This window comes from Panulirus ornatus, chromosome 2 (assembly GCF_036320965.1).
Source record: "Panulirus ornatus isolate Po-2019 chromosome 2, ASM3632096v1, whole genome shotgun sequence".
Classification (NCBI taxonomy): domain Eukaryota; kingdom Metazoa; phylum Arthropoda; class Malacostraca; order Decapoda; family Palinuridae; genus Panulirus; species Panulirus ornatus.
The window spans coordinates 31,765,020-31,779,108 of NC_092225.1; the positions used below are offsets into that span (position 1 = coordinate 31,765,020).

The 14,089-nt window shown below is 38.8% G+C and overlaps 1 protein-coding gene and 1 long non-coding RNA gene across 2 annotated transcripts in view; one reads left to right on the forward strand and one right to left on the reverse strand.

Annotated features, from left to right (window-relative positions):
• On the forward strand, positions 1-10,246 carry LOC139755930 (uncharacterized). Its single transcript, XM_071674705.1, has 3 exons — positions 1-1,242; positions 2,645-2,789; positions 3,608-10,246. Exons 1-3 carry the CDS (start codon positions 771-773, stop codon positions 3,741-3,743), a joined length of 753 nt encoding a protein of 250 aa, XP_071530806.1. The 5' UTR covers positions 1-770; the 3' UTR covers positions 3,744-10,246.
• LOC139755946 (uncharacterized) overlaps positions 3,639-14,089 on the reverse strand; it is a 25,906-nt gene continuing 15,455 nt past the window's right edge. Inside the window, exon 3 of the long non-coding RNA XR_011714224.1 lies at positions 3,639-3,774. This is a non-coding gene — a long non-coding RNA (uncharacterized lncRNA). The remainder of the gene's footprint in view (positions 3,775-14,089) is intronic.

Consider the following 14,089-nt stretch of genomic DNA (forward strand, 5'->3'; position numbering starts at 1 on the left):
AAGTGTGGATATTTGTGGAAAGGGCAGCTTCTTAGTGAATAGGTGTTTATAAAGTGTTTAGTATTCGTTGGTTGGGTGGGCATTGATAGTATGTTCCAAGTGACCCGATCTGACCTCTCTCTCATACTAGCAATGAGAGATTTGTTTCTCTTCCTTTGTTGGTTAGATATGGCTTACCAATCCCAAGGATCTTGGAACTTTCCATGGGAGCAGATTTTTTTTTATTAATATAGTTAATCGTAAATTCTTAATGTATTACTGTTCGTGTAGCTTTGCTTTGGATATAACGTGCTATTACGGAAAATATCATCTTTGTTCATTGACATATATTTCCCTCCGTTCATATGTATATGGATATTAATACATTCTAATGGTTTAAACCTTTTCATGCTTACAAACTATTAGATTTTCCATCTTTAAATGCCATGCAATACTTAAAGATATATGTAGAAGAACCATTTGACGGTGCTGACAAAATTTTCATGAGTTGATTCAATATGAATTAAATGATGCATTATAAATAAATGCATTTTTCAATATCGATATAGAATTGATAACAAATAAAGAAGTAATCCGAGTATAGCTTATTTTTCCTAAGAAGTGTATATTTCCTGAATTTTGTAATGACAACACGGTCGACTGACGTTTCAGGTGTGACGTTTAGAGTCACGTTAGGAAGAGTGGTGCAACGTCATGTGTATGTCTGCAGAGACACCGAAATAACATATATCTTTTAAGTTCGTTTTGATTTCGAGTTTTTGGTTTCCACAATGAAACACAATACGTCATCCATCTCTGAGAGGAATGGTCTTACCAATGCGGGATGCCGGGCCCCTAACGCAAAGATTTTGTGTGGACCTTTTTTCTTTACAATTGTAGTTTTTATAATTATGCCAATTACCTTGAGTGTGCAAGGTGCTCAGGAATCACCACAAATTGTCAAAGAATGGCTGTCATCCGAAAGTTGGGGGATTAGCCTGAGCAGTAGGAATCTTCATGTGGTTAAGCGACAAGCAGAGGTAAATCAGAAATCAACAGACAGTGGGAAAATTTCACCCAGAACCGAAAAAATATCAAAAGAAGTATCTGCTGTTGATGCTGTAAAGACTGATACGGTAACTGAAAACAGTGAGCCTGGATCTGTCCATACCCCTGTTACTGATAGTGTGAAGCTTGAGAATGAACAGACACCCAAGGATGATGATGAAAACAAGGCACAGTCTGCTGGGGAGGATCACACAGGTAAGCTGGATTGGAAAAACTAGTTCATGGTAAAATGCGTTCAAGTACTAGTGTAGCAACGGTGCTGTATTTCTTGATGAAAGTGAACGAAAGTGGTATCTATATATTTCTTGTTCTCAGTGCATTAGATTTTTTTTTTTTACTGCAAATGGCTTGTCAGTAGTTCAGAGGACATAGAAAATCAAGAAATAATGTAAATGTTGGTGAAACACCCACAGAAATCAACAGAAGCCAGTATTCCTTAACTTCAGGTTGCACTATAGCAAAATTTTAGAGTTCGTGATATACACCTGTAATCTATAGAAGACCCACCAGACTAATGAAATTTATGTTTACTTTAATAATCTGTGGCTCTTTGCTCTTGCATGTATTTCTATGAGTTTGCCTCTGTCTCCATTATGGTGGAACACCATACTTCTTGTTCTGAAAAATGGGTGTGATGCAAGTAAAGTTTTTATGAAATGAAAGAACACGTTTTTTAAAAAAAAAACAAAAAACTAAGCAGCCAGTTATAACTTAATAGGCTAGCAAGTGTATTACTGATATAGTGATATATTCTTTACAGTCTGTTGTTAACATGCTTTACCTGGCAGCACTTCAACTTATTTATATTACTACAGATCTCACTTGATTGTGATGCCTCATTTATATATTATGCTTTTGTTCTGAATGACTTCTTTGTTTCTCAAGTTGTGTATATAGTTTCTATGTTATTCATTGGTGGTTTTTGCTAGTATTTGGTGCTGTTCAGTGGTTCGTTGTTTAGGGAGACCCAACAGAACCCACAAAAGTAATTTATCAATTTAGCTTTGTATTAACACCACCTTTTGAGAGTGAATGGTTTGTTCTTCTGTTTTTGTATCTTGTTTAGAACTTATGAAAAGCATATTATTTGATCCTTTGATAGTAAGATGGTGATGAATTACAAATTTTGGGGAAATTTGGGTTAGTAAATGTAAAAGTAGGTTAAACACTAGTAAAAGATCAAACTTCAGAAAACATCACCAAATCCATAGCAGCTGAGATGATTAACCAAGGTTTACCAAAGTAAATGCTAAGGACAGGTTTAAATGCCCTTATGTTTAGATTAATCTTCTGGTCATTATCGCTGTTAAATGATCGTGGCTCAAAATTCATTAGACATTGGTTAATACTCTCAGAAATTATCCAGATGATGCTTGAAATAATTCATTGATGGGGCTTTAACAGCTTCAGATAGCAGAGAATTCCATATATCTTCAGGCCTCAGTGTAAATCTATTTTCTGATATCAAACTTACACCCTTCCTTATGTACCTTTAAAGCATGCCCTATGTTATTTCGAAGTAGTATGAATTACACAGATATAGAGAGAATGAGTTGGAACATGTAAGTTGATCATAAATAGATTGTTATGTCTTCAGATAAAACTGGCACTGAGCCTTCCGATGATCATAAACCTGTGCCAGCTCCCAAGGGAATATCTTCAGAAGCAGTTTTACGTGGCTTTTATGTGTTTGTTGGAGTAGGCACCATTGTACTTCTTTACATAGTCATCAAACTCCTAAGGTAAGCATACCTCTACAGGATTTTGTGGTAAGGATGATAAAGTGAAAGAAAAAATTTCTATTTGTAGAGCTTTACAAAGTGTGTTACAACCTGTCCTCAGACACCTAACTCTTACTTTGTCAAAACAGTTATTGATTTGCCAACCCTGCAGTCGTTTTTGGTAATGGTCCTTATCTTTATTCCCTAAGACCTTGGCTTTCCAGACTAATTATCCTGCAATGTTGTGGTCTGCATGACAGTACTCAATCACAGTTATCTGATGGATGTGAATCTAGGAAAATATTAACAGAGTATACTGTATTTTAGATGCATTTAGTATTCCCTGAAGGTTTGGGAGTAATAACAGTGGATTAAGTATGGTCATACACTGAAAGAGAATCACAGTCTGGTATGGTAAAAGCTAAACAATGTAGGACATTTTACTGCAAGAGTTTTATCTAAATTGTCTGATGTGTTTATACCAGAAAATTTAATAAAACATTTTTTTTTCATGCTTGATCACCTTTTCCATTAGTGAGGTAGTGCCAGGAACAAATGAAGAACAGCTGCATCTGCACACTTTCCTTCTTTAGCTGTCATGTGTAATCCACAGAAACCACAGCTCCCTGTCCACAACCACAGCTTAATATAACAGAGTTGTAAATTATAGGAAGACTAAAATGTCTGAGATTCTTAAAGTTCATGTTCAAAATTTTGATATCTGTAAGTTTTACTCTTTTGTATGAAGTAGCAGTCAAATACAGAACTTGTAATTATGGATAAGAAGAAATTGTATGTGTTGATACTTGAAAACATCATTGTATGTATATTTTTTACAGGCTTCGACGCAGGCGAGCAACTCGAAAATACCGGGTATTGTCCCATAATGATGATCAGGAAATGTTCCCGCTAGCTGCAGATGATGGTGATGATGAAGAGATATATAATGCTGCAGATCACCAGACCCTGACGTAAAAATCTGTTTGCAGACTCTGAGTATCAGGCTCTGCAAAGTTATTTCAACAAGTTTGTTTTAAAACAATATCTTTGACTTTTCTTGAACAGAAAGTGAAAATTTATTCTGATTTAGGGAGTAAGGAAAGTTCTTTAAAAATTGAAGATAACAGTCCCTATGATACGTACTTCTAATGAAAGAAATTTGTGATCTTTGAACTATATCAGACACAAAAACCTGACTTTTTCAGACTTTATTCATTCAAGTTTTGGTTGTTTCAGACTATTCTCTCAAAACCAAAATTCCAAGGAACCTATTGATTTACAGTTTTTCACCTGCCTTTAAATTATGCCAAACAACTAAAATTATGGCACGCATGTGATATGTCCATACATATCCACCCACTCCTGCAGCTTACAGAGTGGTGTAGGTCAGACCTCACTCCTCGTTCTCAACCCGGCCTACGTGTAGTGTAGTGTTTTGTGTGATTTTGTAGCCAGTTTTTTTTTACTTTTTAGTACATTTTGTGTGATATTACATTCATTATGACAGGAAAAGTTATGTAGTACTAGTTTAGCAAGCATAAGAGGAAAATACTGTAGTTTATACTTTCAAGACAAGGTATAAGTGACTTAGAAACTATAAAGAGGTGCATGATTTTGAGTGCCAGTATCTACAAGACTGGAATATGCATGTATTACACTTGGTTCTTCACCAGGAATGAGTGTGATATATAACATGGACAAGGTAGATGTTTGCTGACATCGTAGTGTGCTGCCTTTCCTCTCCTAGGTTTTCCGGAAGTATGAAAAATGATGGCTCCATGCTGGTTAGAATTCATTTCAGTAATTTATGGTACCCTACAGGAGGCAGTGTAAACACCTCTACAATCAAGATCAGAGGTAGCTGAGAGACTGGAAGCCCCAAGTCATACATATTCTGTACTAGGTATTGTTTTACATATTTCCTTATCTTATTATGTCATCATAAATGACATATCAGGTGGAGATATAGAAACTAATTATTCTGTTAGGTTTGTGGTTCTTGCTTATTCTTTTATTGCCTTCATCCAGTGTTTACCAAATAAAGTATGATACAGTAGATAAATGAAACATTTATACATTAAAAGAACAGTTTTCTAGAATTAGGAGTACTGATTGTATGAACATTGCTACATGCTATGTTTGAAAATAGCCAAAAATAGACTAAAGAAAAGATATTTAATATAATGTATAGTAAAGTTCTATTTCAGGCTCTGACAATAAAATATACATAGAGACTTTTAGATGCTTTTCATAGCTTAATTTACTTTTTAGTTGATTCAACCCACCCTACCCTCATATGCAAAATAAAACATTAGAAAATATATATATATATATCCCTGGGGATAGGGGAGAACGAATACTTCCCACGTATTCCCTGCGTGTCGTAGAAGGAGACAAAAAGGGGAGGGAGCGGGTGGCTGGAAATCCTCCCCTCTCTCTTTTTTTTTTTTTTTTTTTTTTTAATTTTCCAAAGAAGGAACAGAGAAGGGGGCCAGGTGAGGATATTCCCTCTAAGGCCCAGTCCTCTGTTCTTAACGCTACCTCGCTAATGTGGGAAATGGCGAATAGTATGAAAGAAAGAAAGAATATGTATATATATATACATTTTTTTTTTATTTTTTTTTGCTTTGTCGCTGTCTCCCGCGTTTGCGAGGTAGCGCAAGGAAACAGACGAAGGAAATGGCCCAACCCACCCCCATACACATGTATATACATACGTCCACACACGGAAATATACATACCTACACAGCTTTCCATGGTTTACCCCAGACGCTTCACATGCCCTGATTCAATCCACTGACAGCACGTCAACCCCGGTATACCACATCGATCCAATTCACTCTATTCCTTGCCCTCCTTTCACCCTCCTGCATGTTCAGGCCCCGATCACACAAAATCTTTTTCACTCCATCTTTCCACCTCCAATTTGGTCTCCCACTTCTCCTCGTTCCCTCCACCTCCGACACGTATATCCTCTTGGTCAATCTTTCCTCACTCATTCTCTCCATGTGCCCAAACCATTTTCTGCTCTCTCAACCACGCTCTTTTTATTTCCACACATCTCTCTTACCCTTACGTTACTTACTCGATCAAACCACCTCACACCACACATTGTCCTCAAACATCTCATTTCCAGCACATCCACCCTCCTGCGCACTACTCTATCCATAGCCCACGCCTCGCAACCATACAACATTGTTGGAACCACTATTCCTTCAAACATACCCATTTTTGCTTTCCGAGATAATGTTCTCGACTTCTACACATTTTTCAAGGCTCCCAGGATTTTCGCCCCCTCCCCCACCCTATGATCCACTTCTGCTTCCATGGTTCCATCCACTACCAGATCCACTCCCAGATATCTAAAACACTTTACTTCCTCCAGTTTTTCTCCATTCAAACTTACCTCCCAATTGACTTGACCCTCAACCCTACTGTACCTAATAACCCTGCTCTTATTCACATTTATTCTTAACTTTCTTCCAATATATATATATATATATATATATATATATGCAAAGTGAGAGGGTTAGGGAAAATGATTTGGTAAACAGAGAAGAGGTAGTAAAATCTTTGCGGAAGATGAAAGCCGGCAAGGCAGCAGGTTTGGATGGTATTGCAGTGGAATTTATTAAAGAAGAGGGTGACTGTATTATTGACTGGTTGGTAAGGTTATTTAATGTATGTATGACTCATGGTGAGGTGCCTGAGGATTGGCGGAATGCGTGCATAGTGCCATTGTTTAAAGGCAAAGGGGATAAGAGAGTGCTCAAATTACAGAGGTATAAGTTTGTTGAGTATTCCTGGTAAATTATATGGGAGGGTATTGATTGAGAGGGTGAAGGCATGTACAGAGCATCAGATTGGGGAAGAGCAGTGTGGTTTCAGAAGTGGTAGAGGATGTGTGGATCAGGTGTTTGCTTTGAAGAATGTATGTGAGAAATACTTAGAAAAGCAAATGGATTTGTATGTAGCATTTATGGATCTGGAGAAGGCATATGGTAGAGTTGATAGAGATGCTCTGTGGAAGGTATTAAGAATATATGGTGTGGGAGGCAAGTTGTTAGAAGCAGTGAAAAGTTTTTATCGAGGATGTAAGGCATGTGTACGTGTAGGAAGAGAGGAAAGTGATTGGTTCTCAGTGAATGTAGGTTTGCGGCAGGGGCGTGTGATGTCTCCATGGTTGTTTAATTTGTTTATGGATGGGGTTGTTAGTAAGGTGAATGCAAGAATTTTGGAAAGAGGGGCAAGTATGAAGTCTATTGGGGATGAGAGAGCTTGTTAAGTGAGTCAGTTGTTGTTCGCTGATGATACAGCGCTGGTGGCTGATTCATGTGAGAAGCTGCAGAAGCTGGTGACTGAGTTTGGTAAAGTGTGTGAAAGAAGAAAGTTAAGAGTAAATGTGAATAAAAGCAAGGTTATTAGGTACAGTAGGGTTGAGGGTCAAGTCAATTGGGAGGTAAGTTTGAATGGAGAAAAACTGGAGGAAGTAAAGTGTTTTAGATATCTGGGAGTGGATCTGGCAGCAGATGGAAGCATGGAAGCGGAAGTGGATCATAGGGTGGGGGAGGGGGCGAAAATTCTGGGAGCCTTGAAGAATGTGTGGAAGTCGAGAACATTATCTCGGAAAGCAAAAATGGGTATGTTTGAAGGAATAGTGGTTCCAACAATGTTGTATGGTTGCGAGGCGTGGGCTATGGATAGAGTTGTGCGCTGGAGGATGGATGTGCTGGAAATGAGATGTTTGAGGACAATGTGTGGTGTGAGGTGGTTTGATCGAGTGAGTAACGTAAGGGTAAGAGAGATGTGTGGAAATAAAAAGAGCGTGGTTGAGAGAGCAGAAGAGGGTGTTTTGAAGTGGTTTGGGCACATGGAGAGAATGAGTGAGGAAAGATTGACCAAGAGGATATATGTGTCGGAGGTGGAGGGAACGAGGAGAAGAGGGAGACCAAATTGAAGGTGGAAAGATGGAGTGAAAAAGATTTTGTGTGATCTGGGCCTGAACATGCAAGAGGGTGAAAGGAGGGCAAGGAATAGAGTGAATTGGAGCGATGTGGTATACCGGGGTTGACGTGCTGTCAGTGGATTGAATCAAGGCATGCGAAGCGTCTGGGGTAAACCATGGAAAGCTGTGTAGGTATGTATATTTGCGTGTGTGGACGTATGTATATACATGTGTATGGGGGGGTTGGGCCATTTCTTTCGTCTGTTTCCTTGCGCTACCTCACAAACGCGGGAGACAGCGACAAAGTATAATAATAATAAAAAAAATATATATATATGTGTGTGTGTGTGTGTATGTATGTATGTATATGTATATATACGAGCAAAGTGCATATGAACACGCACCTTCATAGAACATACGAACCTCCAACAGCCATTTCCCACATTAGCGAGGTAGCATTACTAACAGAGGACTAAGCCTCAGAGAGAATATCCTCACTTGGCCCCCTACTCTGTTCCTTCTTTTGGAAAATTAAGGAACAGGAGGGGAGGATTTCCAGGCCCCCCTTTAAGTCATCTTTTACGACACACACACACACACACACACACACACACACACACACACACACACACACACACACACACACACCCTGCACCAAGAGTCCCTTCTATCTTTATGAAGCTCCTATATCAGTCAGGAAGCTGGCCATGTCCACTGTTTAGGACCACAGGTCATAAAGTGTTGTGATGTGTGTGTCTATGTGCAGAGAATGCAGGGCAGTGGAGCTGTAAGTGCTTCATATCCTTTTTATGGTGTTGTAGGTATGAAGAGTCTTGGGACATGCTGAAGCGATGTTTGTAGTCTTGTAGTGATGGATGATATCCAGAGCATAAGCAGAAGAGTGTGACTTATGTTATTCTGGGTATTGTTGTTTCTGATAAGTGTATATTTGCTGGGTTGGAACTGAAGACTGGTTATGCATGTATTTTTTCTTTCATACTTGTTCAGCTTTTCCAGTATTAGCAAGGTAACATCAGGAGCAAACAAAGAAAACGTCTCATTCACTCACATCCTTTCACAGTTGTCATATAATGCACTGAAACTACAGCTCCTTTATTGACAGCTATGACCCATAAACATAGAAGGTTGGTAAAATCTTTAGGCAAAACTAAGATGAGACTTCTTCAGTGGATACAAGATTTACCTTCGTGTAAACATTAGAGAACACAGGACGCATGATAAAGGGCCTTTTCAGAATTGGGTGGGGTCGTTAGTGGCATACCACAGTGGTCATTACTGGAAATGTGCTCTTCTTGATCTTTGTAAATAACAGAAAAACTGGACTTGATTATGTTTGTGGGTGATACTAAAGTGATGAGGGAAGTAAAAGACATGAGGACTGCATCATCTTACTTGGGGACCTTTCCTTACTTCAAAAGCTGGCCTTATACATAGCTGATGAAATTCAGCCTGTATAGATAGAATGAGGTTGGGAGACATTGAAAAATGTCCTAATATGAGTACATGCAAGTCAGAAATGCCACGGTAATTTCTGTGTGAGAGGGGCATTAGAGTTGACATTGTTCATAATGTTGCAGTTAGATCTCCAACCTATGGGTATTGTAAGGGAGGTAGTTTGTCTAATGGTAAATATTAGAATTACTTTCAAGTATATGGTTAAAAAAATTTAAGCAAACTACTCAAACCATATATTAGGCCAAAAATATAATATGGTTCATAAGTGTGCTTATTGAATTTAAAGAAACATGTCGAAGCGATATGGATGGTCCTAAAGGAAGCCAGCAAAAATAGCATGAGAATTAAGAGAACTGATTTACAGTAAGAGGCTAGAGATCATAAACTTGCTACCCATGGACAAGAGAACAGCAGATAATTACTTGATAGCTATCTTCAAGTTTTTGAACCGGTTTGATGATGCTGACAATTAAGTTTTCAAAAGATGCAAAGTTAGAACAACCAGAAACCATAAGAAATTAAGTAAGAAATGTGATGAAAAAGATAGAAAGAAATTCTTTTATAGTATCAGTAGTGGATGATTGGTACGAGCTAAGTGATGAAACTGTAAATAAGCACAGTCTACAAAAGTTTAAGAAATCGTATAGTGATTTGAGAAAGGTCAAGGTATGAGACTCGAGGGGTGCATGACTCCCCCTCCATATGGTACTAACTGCTTGCATCCTGCCCCAGGGATCCCTTCTATCCCTTATGAGGCTTTTGCAGCTCACAGGAATTTGGCCATGCCAGTGATTGGGACCACAGATCATAAAGTGCTGTGATATGTGTGTGTGTGTGCAGAGTGTGGATAATTACTTAGACACATGCACCCACATACTATAACAAGCTTATGAGGTGTAGTGGTACGTGTTACGTGGGTTCGAAACTGGGTGTGTCAGTTGACCCACACCCAACCCAGGTTTTTTTTTCTTTTAAGGTTCCAGTCATGAGCAAAAGTTCGCATCAAGGCTGGGCCTTAATTGAAATATGCAGAAAGTTATGAAAGGAAAAAAGAAAAGACAAGGGAAAATATTCACAAATTTTGGAAGAAGTAAAAAAAACTGTCAAAACGTGCTGGGTCATAGTTATTGGGAGTGACGTGAGATTGTACATTTCCAAAGCTTCAATGCATGGGAAAAGAAGCAATTATCAAAGTGGCTTACCGTTGAGTTGCTTATTTCCACACAGTAATCATGTGATGCAGCAGCTTGCTGAGTACTGCTTAGTGTATCTCATGGTGGGGGCACACAAGCAGCCAGCTCTCGCGGGCAAAAACCAAGTTAATACCTCTCGAAGAGGGTTAGTGACTCATCATTGCGGAGTAGGGCAAGTGGGTCCTGTTTGGAAGTTAGCATGGGGCAGGTTATAAGTCGGGTCGCTTTCGACTCAACTCTGTCAAGTGAGGATGCAGAGGTAGAACCACCCCAGATGTGACAGCAGAACTCTGTACAAGGACAAATTGATCCTTTGTGTTAACGGAGCACCATTTCTGCATTGAAAAAGGTAGTTATTTTTCAACAACAAAAGATTGTCTCATTTGTTAAATCTACTTCCAGTCTAATCAGTAATTTTCTTGGTTAAAGCATTTGATTATTTTTTATACTTAATCTTTGTTTCCTGCATTAGCATTATGGCACGACCAGATGACAAAGCCTGCATCATTCCACAATCTTTCCCTAACTTCATGTGTAATGCATGAAACCACAGCTCCCAATCCCTAACCCAGGCTAAACAGACTTTCCATGGTTCTACCCGAACTCACATGCCTGGTTCGTCCACTGAAAAAGACTTCGCACAAGTGGTGTTACATTGTTCCAACAACGTTTTTCATAACACCTTTCACCCTTTTGCATATTCAGGCCCCAATTGTTCAAAATGTTTTTTGCTCCATCCTTCCATCTTCAATATGGTCTCCCCATTCTCCTTGTTCCCTACACTTCTGATACATATATTCTCTTTGTTAACCTTTCCTCATTCATTCTCTCCATGTTGCCAAACCATTTTAGCTCACCCTCTTCAGCTATCTCAACCACAGTCTTTTTTATTAACAAACCTCTCTCTTACCGTTTCATTACTGTCTATCCATCTATCCATGTCTCTGTCGCCTGTTCCCTGTGGGAACTACCTCAAGGTGGTGTCCATGCCAAAAGAGTCTCCATAACTGCTGAACTTTGATGCTGCTTCTAAGCCTTTAGTTTCTCACACACAGCAGGCCACTGACAGAGGGCAATTCTAATGCAGTGTTTTCAGAGGCTCCTGCCTGATGTTTCCACCAACTTCTAGTACCTAATGTGTAACTAATAATCCAATCTACTACTTCTACCTAATATTCCTAGCTTATGTTCCTACCAACTACATCCACCTAATGATAATGCCCTGTTTAATGTTCCTACCTACTATTTCTATCTATTGCTCCTAACATTTTGCCAAAAGGCAGGACTAGCAAATGGCACTCACCACAGAAAAATGTTGAGAAGAATGAGTTGTGTGAATTAAGTGTTGTGTCAAGCATTATGTGTGACAAAAAGAGATTGTATATTTGTGGACAAAATGCCAGCAGTCCATGTATGGGTAAGGTAGAAAGTAAAGACAGCTACCTGGGTCAAAGGAGAGCAGCTTGATCAAGTACTGAAGTGCCGGCTCACTCACTACTCAGCTGTAACCAACTCAACCGATACCCAGGATGGTTGTACCGGTAATTACTTAATCAAACCACCTCACACCACATATTGTTTTCGGGCATTTCATTTCCTACACCTCCTCCCTTCTCCACCTAGCCTTATCTACAGCATCCCTCACAACAACATAATATTGTTGGAATTACTGTTTCTTCAAACATACACATTTTTGCCCTTTCAGATAACTCTTATCTTTCCACACATTCTTCAGTGCTTCCAGAACCTTCGTCCCCTTACCCACCCAATGACTCGATTCTTCCATTCACTGCCATGTTCACTCTCAGGTATGTAAAACACTTCTTGCCCCTCTTTCCAAAACTCTTGCATTCACCTCCCTAACAACCCTATCCATAAACAAATTAAACAACCATGGAGACATCACACACCCCTGCCGCAAACCTACATTATACATATATTCCTATGAGTCCACTGGAAAATGAAACACGACAAGTTCCCAAGTGCACTTTCGTGTAATAATCACATCATCAGGGGAGACACAAGGGAGAAAAATGTCAGTTGATATTCAACGAAAAGACGTAGATAGGACGCCATTTGGTAAACGTGGTCGTTCAAGACAGACAACGAGCGTACCATAAACTTGCTATGTGGACATGGTGAATTGTTTACAAATTTTATCAACAATAAAGTTATCCAATTTGAATAGACCTTCACTAAGTTAAAGTACCCTAGAGCTTTCACTGATAAATCCCTTAAGTTAGCAAGGAAATCATTTTATAGAGTTGTGCCTAAACCTCCCATTGACACCAAGGATCTTTTAGTTCTCCCTTTTGATGATAATTTTACTGAACTTCCCATGTTGCTTAAATCCTTTGATGTAAATGTTGCCTTCAGCAACAATAATACTATAAAGAATATCTTAATCAGGAACTCACCAGAAAAATCTCCTAGGTGCATTTATAAAGTGCCATGCAGAAATTAAGTTTTATGTTGGGCAGATTGGTAAGGCTCTTTCTGTTAGACTTAAGCAACATAAATATAGTATAAGAAGAGGACAAGAATCAAATGCCTTGTGTATCACATTAAAAACTATGATTATTGTAATGACTGGAGTAATGCCATCTCAGTTATTAACTCTAATTCCAGTAACACGAAAAATATAAATGAGTCTTCTATTATAAGATACACAAAGAATTATAACCTTAATATTAGTGAAGGTCTATACATGTTGGATAACTTTACTGTTGATAAAATTTGTAAACAATTCACCTTGTCCACATAATAAGTTTATGATACGCTCGTTGTCCGTCTTGGACAATCACATTTACCAAATGGCGTCCTAACTTCGTCTCTTCGATGTATATCAACTGAATGTAATATTTCTCTCTTGTGTCTCCCCTGATGATGTGCTTATTACACGAAAGTGCACTTGGGAACTTATCGTGTTTCATTTTCCCCGTGGACTCAGGAGTATACTTGATCAGGCGCATAACTATGATCCTTTCCAATATATATATATATATATATATATATATATATATATATATATATATATATATATATATATATATATATATATATATTCTTTTCTTTTTTCTTTTAAACTATTCGCCATTTCCCGCGTTAGCGAGATAGCGCTAAGAACAGTGGACTGGGCCTTTTTTGGAATATCCTCACCTGGCCCCCTCTGTTCCTTCTTTTGGAAAATTAAAAAAAAAAAAAGAGAGGGGGGGGATTTCCAGCCCCCCGCTCCCACCCCTTTTAGTCGCCTTCTACGACACGCAGGGAATACTCGGGAAGTATTCTTAATCCCCTATCCCCAGGGATAATATATATATATATATATATATATATATATATATATATATATATATATATATATATATATATATATAGTTACATATATTTGCTGGCTGTGTGAGCCTGATGGGAAATGACCGGCGTAGACCCTGTTGCTCACCAACGTGAGGCGATGGGTATTCGAATAGTCAGTACCCTATAGGGGCGATCATATCCTAGCGGAAGCGCTCCCTCCTGTTGGACAGAGGTCTCGGTTTCGATCCTTGCTGTTGGAGGTTTGTTATGTCATATCTTTACTCTTCTGTGTATACACTCATACTCATCCCGACCCAAGCAAAGTACCAATTCATCGACTAGCCTCAAGGGGAGATTGAACACCTGCGTTGGATGCAGGTCAACTGCCGCGCCCAGATTTTAAACTTGTG